Source organism: Acanthochromis polyacanthus, chromosome 1 (genome assembly GCF_021347895.1).
Source record: "Acanthochromis polyacanthus isolate Apoly-LR-REF ecotype Palm Island chromosome 1, KAUST_Apoly_ChrSc, whole genome shotgun sequence".
NCBI classification, from domain to species: Eukaryota; Metazoa; Chordata; class Actinopteri; family Pomacentridae; genus Acanthochromis; species Acanthochromis polyacanthus.
The window spans coordinates 39,020,226-39,038,253 of record NC_067113.1 but is presented as its reverse complement, the minus strand read 5'-3'; the positions used below and the strand labels follow the sequence as shown (position 1 = coordinate 39,038,253).

The 18,028-nt window shown below is 33.8% G+C and overlaps 1 protein-coding gene across 1 annotated transcript; it reads right to left on the bottom strand.

Annotated features, from left to right (window-relative positions):
- Nucleotides 1–2,315: 2,315 nt before the first annotated feature.
- Nucleotides 2,316–18,028, bottom strand: rab21 (RAB21, member RAS oncogene family). The gene is made up of 7 exons (XM_022222513.2): nucleotides 17,584–18,028; nucleotides 10,204–10,263; nucleotides 10,026–10,133; nucleotides 9,565–9,628; nucleotides 7,104–7,158; nucleotides 6,417–6,505; nucleotides 2,316–5,142 (listed from the first exon to the last, which is right to left on the bottom strand). Exons 1-7 carry the CDS (start codon nucleotides 17,737–17,739, stop codon nucleotides 5,003–5,005), a joined length of 672 nt encoding a protein of 223 aa, XP_022078205.1. The 5' UTR covers nucleotides 17,740–18,028; the 3' UTR covers nucleotides 2,316–5,002.

The following is an 18,028-nucleotide window of genomic DNA, read 5'->3' as shown; positions in this document are numbered from 1 at the left end:
TTTGTGTCTTTGTCTTTTTTCATCACTGTATTCCTCTCTTTGCTCAGTTTGTGCTCTTTTATTGGTGCTTTTGCGTCTATTTTTTTGTCCATTTTGAAGATTCTGCATCACTTTTACACTGATTCTCTTCATGGTTATTTTCCAGTTTAACGTGTTATAATTCTACATACCACATAGCTGCACGCGTGTTTTTCTGTAATTAATGTGTAGAAACTTTCATTTTATTCTTTTGAAGTCACATCAACTAAAACAGTTTAAAGTAAACAAACTTCTGAGGTCCTGAACTTCAAAACGTCCTCGTAAAGACGGAAACACACCGACGGGTTAATGATTAGTGTGTGTGTGTGTGTGTGTGTGTCTCACCTTTACCTGACACCGACACACACCTGAAATATAAAGACTTACTGTCTGATTTCCATAAAACACACACACACTCCGTCAGTGTTAACAGAACTGATCTTTATTGTGTTTTTAAAGAAGCAGAACATCAGAATCTGTTGGTTCTAAAACATTCTGAAAAGGTTCCGCTAATGTTTCCAGTTGATGTTCTTCTTAAAGGGAAAACGATGTTCTAGAAAGGTTTGGTGAGAACACCGTCAGAACGCTGCGATAACGTTCCTCCTCTTTTTTTCACTTTACATCATTTTTTTAATCTGTTTTTGGTCATTTTTCCTTTTCTTAGTAGTTATTTGTGGTCATTTTTTGCTCTTTTGTAATGTTTTTATGACTTTTTTTTGTTGTTTTCTGTCTAGTTCTGCCCAAGTTGCGTCTGTTTTCGGTCATTTTGTGTCTGTAGGTAGTTATTTGTGGCTGTTTTGTGTCTTTTTCTAATAATTCTACGTCTCATTTTCGTTTGTTTACATCTTTTTGCTTTTTTCTGTCATGTTTTTGTGACTTTATGTTGTTATTTTCTGGTCATTATATGCCTTTTTGGTGTTTTTCGTGGCTGTTTTGTGTCATTTTGTGTCTTTCTAGTTATTTTGTTTTTGGTGATTTTGTATCTCTTGTTCATTTGTTTGCATCATTTTGTGTTCTTTTGTTGTATTCTCTTAACTTTTTGCCGTTTTCTGTTTTTGGTCATTTTTTCGTGTCCGTTTTGCGTCTTACTGGAATCATTTTCGTCTCTTTTTGGTCTTTTCTTTACCTTTCTCACGTAAACTGTGATAAGCTGCTGATATAAACACATCAAAGCAGCAGAGAAACAGATTTTCTTGATAAATTCTCATTAGTTTTTTATTTTCAGAGCAAACCTGACCTCTGCTGGCCGATCGACTGAACTGCAAACAGGAAACCAGCTCAAAGAAATCAACAGTTTTACATCAAACTTTGAGTCAAAACGCAGGAAATTAAACCAGAGAAGCTAAAAACAGACATTTTAAAATGATTTACTGTGATTTTACTGCTAGTTTGAGTCTTTACAGATGGAAAACAGAAACAAAATCTCCTCATTTTGACTTTTATTCTCAGAATTTGTCCGCTTTTTGTCACAAATTTGACTCATTAAGACAAAAAAGTTGCTTTTAAATGAAATAATTTAGATTTTTAGCACAAATCTTGAACCATGAAATAAATATTTGTCTTTTAATCTTTTATCTTTTAAATTTGTACTCATGATTTTGAGTAAACATTTATTTTTTTACCTTGAAATGGGATTTTCAGCTCATTATGGTAATATTTCAGATTAAACTTTGTTTAAACATTTTTTTATTTCATTTGTGAGAATTATTCCACAGTTTTAACTTAAGATGCCTTCTTTAAAAAAAACAATTTTTTACTTGAACAAATGTTTGTACATAATATTGATGCTGTACATGCAGATCAACTGAACCATTTTTTAAAATCTTTCTCACATTCGACACTTTTTTAAATAAGATTACACAAATTTTAAGTCATTTAGGACAAATTCTGTGTCGTGTTTGACAGATTCTTCTCAGATTAAGCACATTTTGAGTCATTTTTGCCCATTTTTTAGTAATTACAGACAAAACTGACTCATTTTGAACGGATTCTTCTCAAAGACCAAATTTTGAGTCGATCGGGACGAAATAGTAATCACCGTGGACAAACTTTTGGTCATTTCAGACAAAAGTTTAGTAATTTTTGACCATTTTTTTGTCAATTTTGGACAATTTTTGAGTTATTTCCGACAGATTTTTTGCCACATTAGACAAGTTTTGAGTCTTTTGGACAAATTTTAGGTAAATTTTTACTCATTGACAGATTCTTCTCGCATTCGACACAGTTTAAGATATTTTTCACCATTTTTTTTCCACATTAGATAAACTCTGAGTCATTCTGGACACGTGTTTCCAAAATAAATGATGAATCTTATTTATTTATTGAGCATGTTGGGAAATGAAAAGTGTTTCTGCAGAGACAAACACCGTCATGCGTCGTGGAAATCGTTAGAATTCTTCTCTTATCTTTACAAAACAACGAGCAGTTTAAAAAAATGACATTTCCAAAAAGTCTGACGATTCTTTTCCTCATTTCCGACCACGACTTTGTTAGTTTTCCTCAGAGAAATCCAGGCTTCTCTTCTGTTTTTGTAGTTTTTGTCCAACGTTTCGCAGTAAAAGCAGATTAATGGAGAAACAGTAAAAGTACACAGAGTTTCCATCACCGCCACGGGAATATAACTTATTAAATAACCGCTGCTTTTATTTCTTTTAAAAGACAAACAAAGGCGTTTACAGAAACCAAACATGCACCCAATCATTCTCTGTCTGAAATGTGAAGTTTTGTTTGTTAGAAAAACCAAATAAATGCGACGTGGAGGAAGAGGAGCAGAGCTGAAATCAACCAGAACCGCAATAAATCAACAGAAAACATCAAATTAAAGTGAAATATTCTCTGATTTTAGCTTTTCTGGTCTGAAAATGTGACACTTTTTCTTCATTTTCTGTCATTAGAATCTGAATAAATAGAAGATTTTAGACTAAAAAAGTCAGTTTAGGGTTCTTCTATGCTTTAATTCTAATATTTAATGTAATTTCTGAGTAAATAAAGGAACAAACTGGCAGCAAATGTTGATGTTTAATTTCATTTTTAGATCAAAAATCCAAATCAGAAACAAAATAAGGCAAAAATATGAGCAGATTTTTCAATTATAAAGAGAATTAAGCAACAAAATACACAAAAAAGTGAATTATTTTGTCATTTAATGTGAAAATTTGCTGCTTTTCTTCATTTTCTATCATTAGAATCTGAATAAATAGAAGATTTTACACAAAAACAGCTGATTTGGGGTTTTTTTCTCAGTGCAATTGTAATATTTTACAAACAGAAATAGTTGATTAAATGGACAATAAATGTTGCTGAAGCCGTGATTTTGGCAGAAATGTTTAGATTTTGCAATAAATCGACAGAATTAAGCAACAAAATACAAAACAACTGAATTATTCTGTCATTTAACTCCTTTAATGTGAACATTTGCTGCTTTTCTTCATTTTATAAATTATAAACTAAATAATTATTTAAATTTTGTTTATATTTTCTGACTTTTTAAGTGAACATTTAACCTAAATATGTTGTAAAGTCGATCACAGCCGCCCTGATTTAGCAAAATATTTTTTTAAATTTACAGATCAGAAAATAATACGTTCATTTTATTTTTTAAACCAAAATTAACTGACTTTTTTTCCAAATAGTTTTTCATTCAAGATTTTCTCATATTTTTCAGATATTTTATTAAACGACAAGTTCAAGCCTCAGTTTTCGTAAATGTGGTTATTTATGCTTTTATTCTGAAAATCAGGCCAATTATTCAAAGAACCTTTTAGTGTTTTTGCTTTAATTTTGCTTAAATGTTCTCTTTGAGCTCAAACTGACGTTGGGACACTTAATGACAGATAATCAGACTTCTTTCCTCTTAAATGAACTGAATACTCACTAATCTGAGTCTCTGCTTCCTGCCTCTCTGAGCATGCTCAGTAGCCTCCGTATCCACCTGACTACTTACAGACATGAAAATCAGCTGATCTGACTCTCTGACACGGTCAATAATCAACAGCAGACTCTTTTTCTACAATAGCTTCCATGGATTTTATGAATCTTCTGTAAAACCAGAACTCAGACGTGCTTTTGTTGCGACTTCCTGTGGTGATTTTACAGCATTTTGTCGTACTTTTGTGGTCGTTTCACCTCTCGAGGGTGATTTTGTGTCTTTTTGTGGCATATTTGTGTTTTTATGTGTTGATTTTCCCCCTTCCTGAAACTAACTCAAAGACAGGAAGTCAAAGTTTCACAGCACGCGCATCGACAACTCTAAAGACCTTCGGTTTCACCTCTCTAGGCTCATTTTGCGTCTTTTTGCGTTGCTTTTCCTCTTTTCTGGAACTAAATAACTGAAACACAGGAAGTGAGAAAGGAGAACATTCAGCTGTAGAAAGTTCTAGAGACGTTCTCCTCTGTGGACTTTAAGGACCTGGAACTCTGAAACATTCCCAGTCTGAAGGTAGAACTCTGATCATTGATGAAGTTCCTGCAGACGAAGAACCAGAAGTTCTTTGGGGTCATTTTGCGTCTTTTTGTGGAACATTCACTTATTTTCGTAGAGCTTCAGGGTCTTCTAGTGGTAGTTTTGCAGCTTTTTTACTTATTTTAGTCGTAATTTTCACCAGAAGTGTAGATGAAGAACCAGCTGCTTTGGGTGTTTTTACCTAAAGTGTCCACCGGGTGGCGTCGCTGCTCCTTTAGCTCCAGTCTGCTCCTCCTCCAACATGTTTTTATCTGTTTGTTGTTGTGTGTGTTTGTGTGTGTTAAACCCTGTCGCGTCTCCAGAACTACTCTCATTAACACGTTTTTAGTCTGAAGCACGAACAGCTGCAGATGTTTCTAATAATCAAAGTGCTAAAAAAACGCTCGTTTTAATCACGACGACTCTTTTATTTTGGAGGATCAGACAGATTAATTTCCCACAATCCCTAGCAGCGGCGGCGCTGAGCGAACAGATAAATGTGTGTGTGGATATAAGGACTGGAAGCGAAGGGAGCGTTAGCGTTTAGCCGGACGAGCAGCAGCCGCCGGCCGGCGTGGCCGCTGGTTCGTCGTCCACGATCTGGACGCCCCGCCTACTGGATGCTGATTGGCTGGAGCCGTTGCCCTTCATCCTCTCCTCGGCCTGAGCCGTCTCCATCATGCCTGCAAACAAAACCAGGATGTTGAGACGAAGTAAAGGAAACTATTAATGAAATATAAAGTAGAGAAGAATCTGGAACGAGATGCACTGTAAAAATACGAGTGTTTCTAACTGTTTTTAAACATTTAAAGTTAATTTACAGATAATAATACATGTTTTTTACAACTACAGACAGAAAATATTTGTGTTTCCAACAGTTTTTAACATTTTACAGTTAATTTACAGATGTTTTCTTTAATTATGGACTGAAAATATTTGCATTTTTAACAGTATTTACCATTTACAGTTAATTCACAGATATTTATAGATGTTTTCCATATTTTTTTAAACCAAAAATATTAAGTTTTTACAGTATTTAACAATTTACAGTTCATTTACAGATTTTTTTCTAGATTTACAGACTAAAATATTTGTGTTTTTAATAGTTTTTAACATTTTACAGTTAATTTATAGATAATATCCAGAAAAAGTATTAATTTACATAATATTAACTCAGAGGAATGAACAGATCAGTGATTTAAACTCTAGAAAAATGATTTGTTTTCTGTTTCGATCTGTGTAACTTTAGATTATTTTCATTTTTTTATTATTTAAACCTCGGAGACGATGAATATTAATAAATACGATAAAAACTCAAACTGAGACCGTTTTTCTAATTAAACCGAAGATAAAAACAAAAGCAGATCAAGAACGAAGCCGTGGAGGTTATTAAAGGTTATTAAAGGTCAGAGCTCAGATTAGAAACTCTCTAATGACGGATTTCCAGGAACAACGTGAAATATTTCATCGAGTCGTTGAGAAACACGATGAATAATTCAGGAAACGGCGACAGGAAGTTCTTTCTGTTCCAAATGTCGACATCAGCCTCTGACGCCACGTGAGAAAATACCATTTACTGACATTTTTGTTCCTTAAACGACTAAAAAAACAACAAATTATCATTAATTTAAAGGCAGCTGTGATGCTTATCGCTGTAATCGGTTCAGTGCGACGCTGTTGGCCGTCCAAAATGGAAGAAACTTCAAAACTACTCAGAATTTGTCCAAAAATCACCAAAAAAAGTTTTAAAACATTTCCAAAAAACCTCAGTGTTAAGTTTCATAGATAAGAGAAAAAACAGCAGATATGAGGGGAAATATTTCAGGCCTGTGGTGAAAAAAATGAACATTTTTAGGCTTTTTTTGAAGAAACTGAGCGTCTGAAAGTCAGAGAAGAGTTTAGGAGTGAAACTAAGATTTTATTTTTTAATATTTCAGGTTTTTAAGTGGATTCTTACGTTTACAGAGGTCCAGGAAAAGCTCCTCGATGCCTTTATTTAACTTGGCCGATGTGTGGTAGTGTCTGGCTCCCACCGACTCTGCATAACTACAGAACAAAACAACAAAAAAACAACACACAAAAAGATTAAAAACACAAAAATACACAGAAAAAACAACCAGTAAAAAAAAAAAAAAAATCACCAAAAATAAAACAAAAACTCACAAAAACAAAAACAAAAAAACAGCACACAAAAAGATTAAAAACAAAAAACAGTAAAAAAAAAAAAAAATCACCAAAATAAAACAAAAACTCACAAAAACAAAAACAAAAAACAGCACACAAAAAGATTAAAAACAAAAAACAGTAAAAAAAAAAAAAAAATCACAAAAAATAAAACAAAAACTCACAAAAAAACAGAAAAAAAAAATCACACAAAAAGATTAAAAACACAAAAAATACACAAAAAAAACAACCAGCAAAAAATATCACCAAAAATAAAACAAAAAAGACAAAAAAACCAACAAACAACAAAAAACAGCACACAAAAAGATTAAAAACACAAAAATACACAGAAAAAAAAGTAAAAAAAATCACCAAAAATAAAACAAAAACTCACAAAAAAACAACAACCTTCAGCCTCAGAGATCGTCATCAGCAGCATTTTTCAGTAATTCTAATAAAATAAAGATAAATGCGTCCTCACCTCTCCGCCTCTTCCACTGAAACGTGTCTGTCTTTGTCCAAATCAATTTTATTACCTGAAGACAAGAAAACATCAAAATCCGTTTTAAAACACAAAAATCGACACAAATTCACGTTTACAGATTTTATTTCTGACTCCTTTTGCTGCACGAGGACAAAGTCTGATCACAAACAAACATTTTTTCTCATTTCTGAAGCTAAATTCATCCATTTGTCTGTTTTTGAGTCTTTTTTTTTAGTTATTTGACACGAGACTGAAGTCTTTTGGACAAGATTTGGCTTTTAAAAAACATTTTTCTGGGTATTTTTGGTAAATGTTACCAAAATATTGAGTCTTTTTGAACAAGTTCAAGTAATTTTAGACGAGATTCAAGTCGCTTTGGACATTTCTGTCATTTTGAACCAACGCCAAGACATTTTGGACAAATTCTGAGCAGCTTGGAACAAGTTTAAAGTCATTTTGGACAAACAGTGAATTAATTTGTAAAGGATTTGTGTTGTTTTGGTCAAACTGAGTCATTTTAGACGAGATATTTTGACCGTTGTATTGGACTTACCCTTCTTTGAACGGCGTTTGTTGTTATTTATGACCAATTTTTCAGTCACTTTGGACGAATTCTGAATAGTTTCGAACACGTTTCTGCCGTTTTGCACGACTTTTGGACATTTGGAGTCCATAATTTATGGGATTTATTTAAACCATTTACGAAAATTTGGAAGATTTGTTTTGATTTTTGACAAATTTTAGTCATTTCAGACGAGATATTTCGACATTTGTATCGGCCAATCTGGACTTTTCTTTTTTCGACAATATTTTTGTTATTCTGAACCATTTTTAATTATTTTGGACAAATTATGAGCAGTTCTGAGCAAGTTTTTGCCATCTTGGACAAGTTTAGAAGTCATTTTGGACAAGTTTTGTTTAAATTTTAGGTCATTTTAAACAGTATTTTTGACATTTGTAGCAGCCAATCTGGACTTTTTCTTTTTTTGGACAGTTTCTTCGTTATTTTAAACCATTTCTTTGTCATTCTGGAAAAGTTCTGAGTACTTTTGACCAAGTTTTGGCCATGTTTTAAAGCCATTTTGGACCAGGCTAACTCGTGTTCGTGCTGCTGAATCACGGCTACGTTTAGCTCTTGACTTTTGACTCGTTTTTGAAAACCAGCCCTCAAACTAAAATGATCTTTTTGCTGATTAACCGTCAGATTTAAGTTTCCAGAAAGTCCAGAAACTCGGATGGAAACAAAACGATGACAGGAAGTTTCCTGGAAGTTCATCTCAGGTTTGGTTTGTTTAAATGTCAGACCGAACATAAAACGTACATCCCCTGTCAAAAGTTATGAGACAGGTTCTAATTTATTTGAATGAGAAAGTGTCTCAAACCTTTTGACAGGGGGTGCAGTTCAAGTAGAACTCTGTGGTTTTGTAAAGAAATCTTCAGTTTGAGCTGTTCTGGTTTGTTTTTACCTCGACTACAGAGACGACACGATTAACTGGAAATAAAGCAGCTGAGAATTAAATAACAGCACGCAGTGGAAGTCTGAGAAGAAGCTCAAAGCTAAGTTTGTTTTCATGATTTCGTGTCACGGAAAGTGAATGTTTGTGTTTTTCAGTTGCCATAGTTTCTGAATATCGAGTCATTTGTCCGTTTGGAGTCTGAAAGGAGGAAAGATTTAATGAAATTATGCTTCTGTTGTCATGTGTTTGGATCAGAAAGCATCAAATCTGCAGCTTGGAGACGTCGTTTTTGGTTCGATTTTTACCTTAATTCTTGTTTAAATCTTTAAACAGAAACAGTTTAAACATTTCTATAACGGTTCTGCTCCCGTTAAAAAAAAAGTTAAAACTCGACTTTGTTGTGAAATTTAATCAGCAGTAAATACTGATTTGGAAAACATAAAACGATCTACTGATGGTGGAGACCAAAAATGGAGCAAAAAGAGAGAAAATATTTAAATTATGTTAAAAAAAAAAACATTAAAATTTAAGATTTTTGTCGCATCAGTGAACCAGTCGTTAGCTAGCAGATTATTGCCTCTGATGGTTAGCATGTACGTTAGCTGCTAATGCTAATGCTAGCTGAGCAGGAACTGGATTTCCATTACACTCACCACAGACCATAATAATAATGCCTGTAACCATGGTAACCGTACATGCCAAACAAACCGTCCAAAATGACCCAAAAATGTCAAATATTGCCTAAAAAATCGAAATCCGGACTCAAATAACTCAAAAGCCGTAAACAATGACATGAAAGTCGTCTGTTCAGAGCGTTTCTTCGGAAACTGAAGAAGAAAAATGAATTTATTCGCTGGATAACTGATGCTCTGCAGCACCAAAACTCACCGAAAATAAAAACATCAGGATTCAAATGCAAACAAACTGACATCAACTCATCACGGTTCAGGTAAATATCGTGAACTAATGAGCGATCAGCCGCGTACTTCCTGATAACTTACCTACTATACATAAACAAATCTCGTTTCCCAACATTTTCCTCAACTCTTTCACCCAGTTCTTCACCTGAAACCACACAAAAACACAATTAATATGTTTCAATGAGTCGAAAAACATACAAAGAATGAAAAAACAGCAAAAGGTTGAAAGCTGGAGACTTTTAAACGGTGAAAAACATTAAATTATAACGTAAATTTAGCCATTTTTAGGGTAATTATTAATAATTATGATGAAGCTAAAGACTTTTGTCATCGGACTGCACGTGCTAATTTGAATTATTGAGTTAATTAAACTATAAACATGTAAATATGAAATATCATTAAATAGAAGAATCAGCGTTGGTATTCTACACAGGGATAAAGAACACTAAACTGTGTTATTCAGGGCAGCAGTGAAGCTCTTAGTGACCTACAGTGTTTTACGTTGGCATCTATAAATCCACCGTTCAGACGGGCCACTTTACCTTCTGGAAGGAGTCTTCGTCGGTGACGTCGTACACTAGGATGGCTCCGTTGGAGTCTCTGTAGTAGATGGGACCTAAAGCGTGGAATCGCTCCTGACCCGCCGTGTCCTGGAAACACAAACCAACGTCAACATTCGGACACGAAACCGGCAGAAACACAAAGAACGGAGCTGCTCACCCAGATGGCCAAGTTCACCCTCTTTCCTGTGATGTTGAGCTTCTTTGTGAGGAAGGACGCCTGCAGAGGAAGACGAGGAAACGTTAAAACCACCACAGACAAACGGATTCATCCAGAATAAAAGAGCTCAAACGTTTTACTGTAGTTATTAAAATGCAGCTTAATGAGCACAGAGAGCAGGAGAGAAGTCCATCTCTTATTGTTGGTGTTCTACGCCTTTTAGGTTCCACTAACACGAACGTTTATGGTTATTTTAAAAAAAAGAAGACAATATTTGACGACAAAATTTAACTATTTTGTCGTCGGCAATGAGCAAAAGTTGTAATTGTATTATTATTTATTTATATTTTCATTTTTATTTAATATTATTATTTTCATTGTTATTATATATATTCTTTTACATATTTTTTCTGTTTTGTTAAATGACAGAAAATATTTAGTAAAGTCACATGAAAAATATTAATTCACACGTTTACCATTAAAAAAATAAAATTACACAATTTTCTATTTAATACAAAAATATTTGTTACTGGTATTATTATTATTATTATTATTGTTGTACATATTTGTCATTTTTTCAGAAAAAAATGTGTAAATTAAAGTTAGAAAAATAGTATAATAGTAATATAATATTTTGTTAAATTAACAAATTATTTCTGGAAAAATTACAGAAAAAATGTAGTTCGTTAATAGAAATAAAAAATAAAATCAAAAATATAAATAAATAATACGATTATAATTTTTGTTGATTAAATTCAACAAAACTCATTTTATGGTCAAATATTTTACAATAAACATGTAAATTATTATTTTTCTGAGAATTTTCTTGATATTTAACAAAACAGGAAAAATCTGTAAGTTAACAGCAAGTTTGAGTTTTGTGTTATTTTGTGTTTTCAGAAAGTTGGAAATCTTTAAGTCTGTGAAACTGTTTAAAAAACTAATTAAAGTCTGCCCCCTGTTTTTAATCGGTTTTTCTGGACCAGATTTAAGGAATTATTTCAAATGTTTTCTGTTTGTCAGCAGGATTAAGTGGAAGATCTTTGTTCTACTTAAAAACAAACGGCAGCAGCTTAATCACGTCACCGTTTATGAAGGTTAAAGTCTGCAGAAGATCATAAAACAGAATTATAAATCTATTTTTATTTATCACACCGTACACCGACGTCTGAACTTTCAATCTGCATTTTTACATAACTTTAGATTTTCAGGCCATATTTACAAACAATGCCATATTTTATAAAGAAATCAATGAAAAATAACCGTTTATTTGAACTGTAGTTTCACCTCCAACACATTTAAGTCATTTCAGTCGATTTTTGAGGCATTTTGGGAAGATTGCTTTCATTTCTGACAACTTATGGGCTCATTTTCTGCAACTTTGGATCATTTTCAAGTAATTTCACACAAATTTTGAATCATTTTGGATGATTTTTGAAGCATCCTGGACAAATTTACCAATTCCAAACCATTAAAACCCCCCACACTAATGATAATATGCAATATTTCGCTGACGATGCTGCCATTTATCACCGCAAAATTAATCACAACCGTGGTTTTTGTTATTTCTGACAATTTTTGTGTGATTCTGGACACGTTTTCTGCAATTTTGCATCATTTACAAGTCGTTTTAGACAAACTTTGAGTCATTTTGGATGACTTTTTTTAATGCATCTTGGACAAATTTAGCGTCATTTTTCAAATTTCCTGTCATTCCGGATCATTTCTAATCATCCAGAGAAATTCTGACTGGTTTTGGATCATTTTTCAATCACTTAGGACTATTTCCTTGTCATTACGAACAAATTTTCATTATTTTAGAAAATGTATTGTAATTTGGAATCATTTTAGGATCATTTTTGAAGCATCTTGTACAACATACCACCTGTAAACCATTAAGAACCCAAACTAACACTCCAATCCATGAAAATACACAATACTTCGCACAACTAATCACAATCGTTTGTGGAATTCTGGATAATTTTCAAGTCATTGTAGATGATTTTTAAAGCATCTTGGACAAATTTAGCGTCATTCTGCAAATTTATCAGGCATTCTCCATCATTTTAGACTAAGTTCATGTCATTCTTTCCACATTTTCATCGTTTTAGATCATTTCTGGGGAATTTTCTGCAACTCTGGATCGTTTTGGTAACTTCTGGATCTCAGAATGAACTTTGCTGCGCTAAAACAAACTGAATTCTTGCTCATTGCGCTGCGATTTTAACTGATTAAAAGCTCGTCTGTCAGCGGTTTGTGGCTCAGAAATCACAGCAGTGGAACAGATCGTTACGCATGAAGCTTCCAGCGTAGAAATATTTATCAGCCGATGAAAATGAATCAATGAGACGCTGCGACTAATGAAAGGAGATGAACTCTTATAAAGGACAGTCCAGGTGTAGATTAAAACTTTTTCTGGGTCCATAACTGCTTTAAAATCACATCCGATAAGAGAATCAAAGTATAAGAGTCGTACAAAGCTGCTATCGACGCGTAAATAAAGAGTTTTTATTCACATTCATGCTGGAAAACAGCTGATCTAAGCTCCATGTAGACGTGAGGAGAAGCTAAACGAAGCGTTTTCAGCAGATATTTTGTCACATTCACTAAATTTTAAAGAATTCTGGACAACTTTTTTGGCAACACTAAACACATTTTGCATTGTTTTGGAGCACTTATTGCCGAATTAAACACATTTTTCAGGTTTTGAGTTGTTTTGTTCAGTTTATTGCCACATTAGACGAACAGTTACACCCCCAGTCGAAAGTTTTCAGACACTTTGTCATTCAAATAAATTAGAACCCGTCTCAAAACTTTTGACAAGGAGTGTGCTTTAGAAATAATTCTGTCACATTAACTACATTTTAAGGAATTCTGGACTTTTTTTCCCCACATTAAACAAACTTTTTCACCGTTCTCTTCCTTCTTAAAGCCCAAACAACTAAGTGACGGTGAAATCAGACGCTGGTTCTGCTTTAAACTAAAGCTGCAGGTGTTGAAACTGAAAACTTTCCACGTTGTCGAAATGCTGCAACAGCTTTTGTAACTTCCGTGGCTTCACGTTAACTCGAGTTAACGGCTCGTAAATCTGATAAGAAACTGAAGGTTAAAGTCCTTTTTGACGGCGGGTCGACTCTTTTCTGTTTCCTGTCAGCAGCTGTTTGATCGAGACGGTAAATACTAGAAATTAAAGGGAGAAACTCAAAGTTCGTGCTCGACTGAAGGCAGGAATGAAAGGAGAACGGATCTACACAAGCTCATAAACACATAACAGACACAAAACAACACTAAACTTGTTTATGGCATTTTGTAATGTAGTAAAATTTGTATTTCTGGCAGAAAATATGATTATTTATAGAGTAAGTGAGGCTAAAACTATTTTTTAAACTTTTATCATATTTATTAGTGACTTTTTGTTGAAGAAACGCTCAGAAAAAATAAAGAAAACTAAAATAATTCTGTCACAAGCTTTAATTGACCATATTTTTTGTATTATTTGACTCACACACAAATTATATTCCACTGTAGCTAGAGAGTGCGTTTTATATATTTTACATCTCATTTAAAAATCTGTCAAAAATAAACCGTTTAATCTGATTAAATTCTATAAAAAACTAAAAATTCTGCATTTTTCAGCGCAACAGTGAAGCTGTTAGCGACTGAACTGTGACCAGCGGGGACAGGACAGAACTTCATGGAGTTCTTTAGGTGGACCTGCAGGAAAATGTTTGTCAATTTAACTAAATATTGCAGGAATTTTCGATTTTTTTTGGTAACATTAGACAGATTTTTAAATCATTTTGTGGCATTTCTCGCAAAATCAATCAAACTTTTAGTCATTTTGGACATTTTTTTGTCACACGAGACAAATCTTGTGCAATTTTTGGATCACACACAAAACTTTCAAGAATTTGGGGAATTTTTTGGTAACATAAGACAAATTTTTTATCATTTTGTAGCATTTATTGCCATATTTTGAGTCATTTTGGACAATTGTTTTGTCATATTAGACTTTGTTTGTGTAATTTTGAAATTAACTGACACGGACATGAACTAAATCTTAAAGAAGTTTCAGAGTTTTCTGGTAACAGACACATTTTGCACCATTTTTGTAGCAGCCATTTGCCAAATTAACCAGATTCTGAGCACATTTTTGTCCGATTAGTCAAAGTCAGAGTCAAACACGTCAGACAAATCTTATGTACTTTTAGACTTTATTTTTTATTACATTAACCAAGTTTTGGACAAATATTTGTCATATCAGACCAATCTTGGATGTTTTTTTTGTCACATTAACTAAATTTTAAGTCATTTTGGACATTTTTTGGGGGGAAATTAGATTTTTTGCAAGAAAATTAACCAGTTTTTAGTCATTCTGGGCCACGTTTTCATAACTTTGGACAGATTTTGAATCATTCTCTTGAAGTTTTTGTAACAAAAACGGAGACATTCAGCTTGTTTTTCCTCTTTTGTCATATTTTTTTTATCATTCTAATTAAGATATTTCTGATTTCTCTCCTCCTTCATGTTGTTTTGTTTCTGTAAAGCTGCAGGATTTTATATTACAGTGAATAAAAATCACTCCATAAACATCTGGAGGTTCAGAGGCTCTTCAGACAAAAACAGAAGTTTTCTGAACTCCAAATGAAATTATGATGAAGGGAAAATATTTCTGCGTCTCATGACGAGCCTGAAGTTTAATAATGTGGAGCTCGTGCTGCGACCCGACGGTCGGCCAATCAGCTTCCAGCTCCGTCACGTCTGGTTTCACGCCGTCGGTCACGTGACGCCCCGGAGCCTCGCTCAGCGTCACGTGACCAGAAAACATGAATGAAGCCTCTGATGAAAGCTTCTGACTCCAGAGAACAAACATCACCTCCACACCCCGTTTCCCACAATTCCTCTGGATTCTCAACAGGAAGTTAGCTTCTGTTAGCGTCCGTTAGCTTCCCCGTTAGCTTCCCTGTTAGCGTCCCCGTTAGCGTCCCCGTTAGCGTCCCCGTTAGCTTCTCTCTGGGCTTAAATAAACTACATTTTAATAATAAAGTTGAACTACAATAAAGCACTAGAGGACATTTTAGAATAAAAATCAAAGCTTCTACTAAAATAAAATAAAAAAAGGTAAAAATCTGAAGCAAATGCGCCAGAAAAATACGTAAAAAAAGATCCAATATTGTAATGTTCACAAACTGTAAGAATTACAGCAAATAGCTGTAAAAAAACAAAACAAAACACAACTTTAGCTGATTTAAATATAGTAAAACTGATTTTTTTACAGGCACAAATGTAAAAAATAACATTCTGGTTTTAATGTCGACATCATTTACCGTTTATAGCTGGGTTTTTGCTACCATTAATGTGCAAGTTAGTACTTTCTTAATTTTACAAGAAATAATTAATTTAACAAAACTAAAAAATAGTATATAATAATAATAATAATGATGACAGCAGTAATAAACATGAATGCAATTAGATTTTTGTGCAGATTAAATTCAACAAAACAGTTTATTTGCAGATGTAAAAGGAGGACAATCTTGCAGTTAAATGTTATTTTATAAAGTATTATTAATAAAAACTGATTTTTCACAGTTTTGGCCTTTTTTCACTGTTTACATGTGAAAATAATAATATTCACAATAATTTATATTATTTCTGTAATTTTTCTGTGATTCAGAAAAATATTTATTTGCTTAGAAATTATTAGTAATTTCACAAAACTGGGAAAAATCTGCAAAATAACAAAATTCATTTTTTGGTCATTAATGTTGATTTTTTTTTCAAATAACTGCAAAGTAATATTTTTCTGGATTTAAATACAACAAAATATGGTACTTTTACAGTCAAAATTTAAAAAAAAAAAGTTGTTAATGATACTTCTCCCCCCCCCCCCCCCCCCCCCAAATAAACACAAACACAGGTAAAATAACTTTTTGGTTGATTTAAATACAGGAAAATGCTGAGTTTTAATGTGGATGTTATTTACAGTTTTAGCCTTTTTTAGTTTTGTTTTAAACATACTTATAATTATTTTTGTAATTTTCATTTAAACAAAACCAGGAAAATCTGTAAAATAATGGAAAAATGTTCATTTTTTTTCCAGTCATTAATGGAGCTTTTTTTAACCACAAATTGTCTGTAAAATAACGCTTTTGTTCATTTAAACACAATTTTTTTTCTTATTTTTTAAAATTATTTTCAGATAAAGTTTATTTGAGTTGATTTTACTGTTTAAAGCGTTTTTATGTCACATTAATGACATTTTAAAGAATTTTGGCCATTTTCTGAGAACATTAAACCCATTTTACATCATTTTGTACAAACGTTTGGGAATTCTCAGTCGTCCTCAACAAATTTCAGTCACATTAACTACATTTTATGGAATTCTGGATGTTTTTGGGGGAGCATTAGACAGATTTTGCATAATTTTGTGGTATTTATTGCCAAATTAATCAAATTTTTAATAGTTTTGGCTCATTATTTTTTATACCGTAAATAAAGAAACTGTCAGATTTCACATTGGAGCATATCATAAGGATTTTGGGGCATTTTTTTGATCATATTAACTAAATTTTAAGGAACTTTGAATGTTTTCTTCAGAGCATTAAACAGATTTTACATCATTTTTAGCACTTGTTGCCAAAATAACCAAGTCTGAGTCTTTTTGGACAGATTTAGAGTCCTTTTTGGAGCATAAATATAGAAATTCAACTTTTTTTCTGTTTTGTCTGATTTCTGTCATTTTGTGTCAGTTTTAAGTCCCTTTGGACATTTTTCTTGTCACATTAACCAACTTTGGAGTCATTTTGGACATTTATGTGTCACGTTAACTAAATTCGAGGAATTTTGAGCATTTTTTTGGGAACACTGGACAAATTTTGTGCCATTTTTTAGTATTTATTGCCAAAATAAAGAAGTTTTGATTTGTTAAGGACAATTTTTTGTCACATTAACTACATTTAAAGGAAATCTGGGCTTTTTTTGTTACGTTGGTCAAACTTTGAGTCATTTTGTACTACTTATTGCCAAATTAACCAATTTGTGAATCATTTTGGTAAAGTTCTTGTACAATACGTAAAGAAATTCAGCTTATTTTTTCTCTTTTGTCTGATTTCTGTCATTCCAACTGTCAAACCGAAAATCTTGGACAAATTTTTATTATTTTTATATGTTCATATCAATTCAAATTATCAATTTTTTGTTGTTTGTACTGGTTAAAGTCCAGCTGTTTTCTCCTGGTTCCGTGTTTCTGGTTCTGGTAAACTCTCCCTCAGACACCCTCCGGCTCCCGGCGGCTCTCAGCGGAAGCTCCGGCCGCCTGTCGAGCCTCTCGCGGCGGCTTCCCTCCCCACGGAGCCCCGCCGCTGCCCCGGATGTCTTTACCTGTAGAGTCGTGATGTGTTTGTCGTTGAACTTGTTCTCGCAGTACCGGAGCACTAGCGACGTCTTCCCCACGCAGCCCTCGCCCAGCAGCACCACCTTGAAGGAATACGTCTTCCCGCTGTGGCCGCCCGAAGCCGCCGCCGCTGCCGCCGCCATCGGATCCGGGGCTTTATCAAAACAAGCTAGCCGCTAATGCTAACCGCCGCTAACTGGAGCTCACATCGGCTTCCGACTCCCGAAAACCGGCTAAAATCAAGAGAGAGACGCCTCGACAGCGCTCGGGAACCGGCCTGTGGTCGGTGTGTGGCCGCAGTGAGGCTAGGGAGACCGGACCGAATGGAGCCAGACCCGGTAAAAGAACCGAACCGAGGCGCTGCTTTTCTCCAACTAATGGCGTCGGACGGAGCTAGCTGTTAGCCACCTAGCACTGCGGAGATCGTCTGTT

Coding starts and splice junctions, on each gene's coding strand:
- rab21 (XM_022222513.2), bottom strand. CDS start 17,739: ATGGCGGCGGCAGCGGCGGCGGCTTCGGGCGGCCACAGCGGGAAGACG. Junction 7,159..9,564: donor GATTTGTTTATGTATAGTAG/GTAAGTTATCAG, acceptor TCTTGTCTTCAG/GTAATAAAATTGATTTGGAC. Junction 5,143..6,416: donor TTTCCTGGACCTCTGTAAAC/GTAAGAATCCAC, acceptor TTTTGTTTGCAG/GCATGATGGAGACGGCTCAG.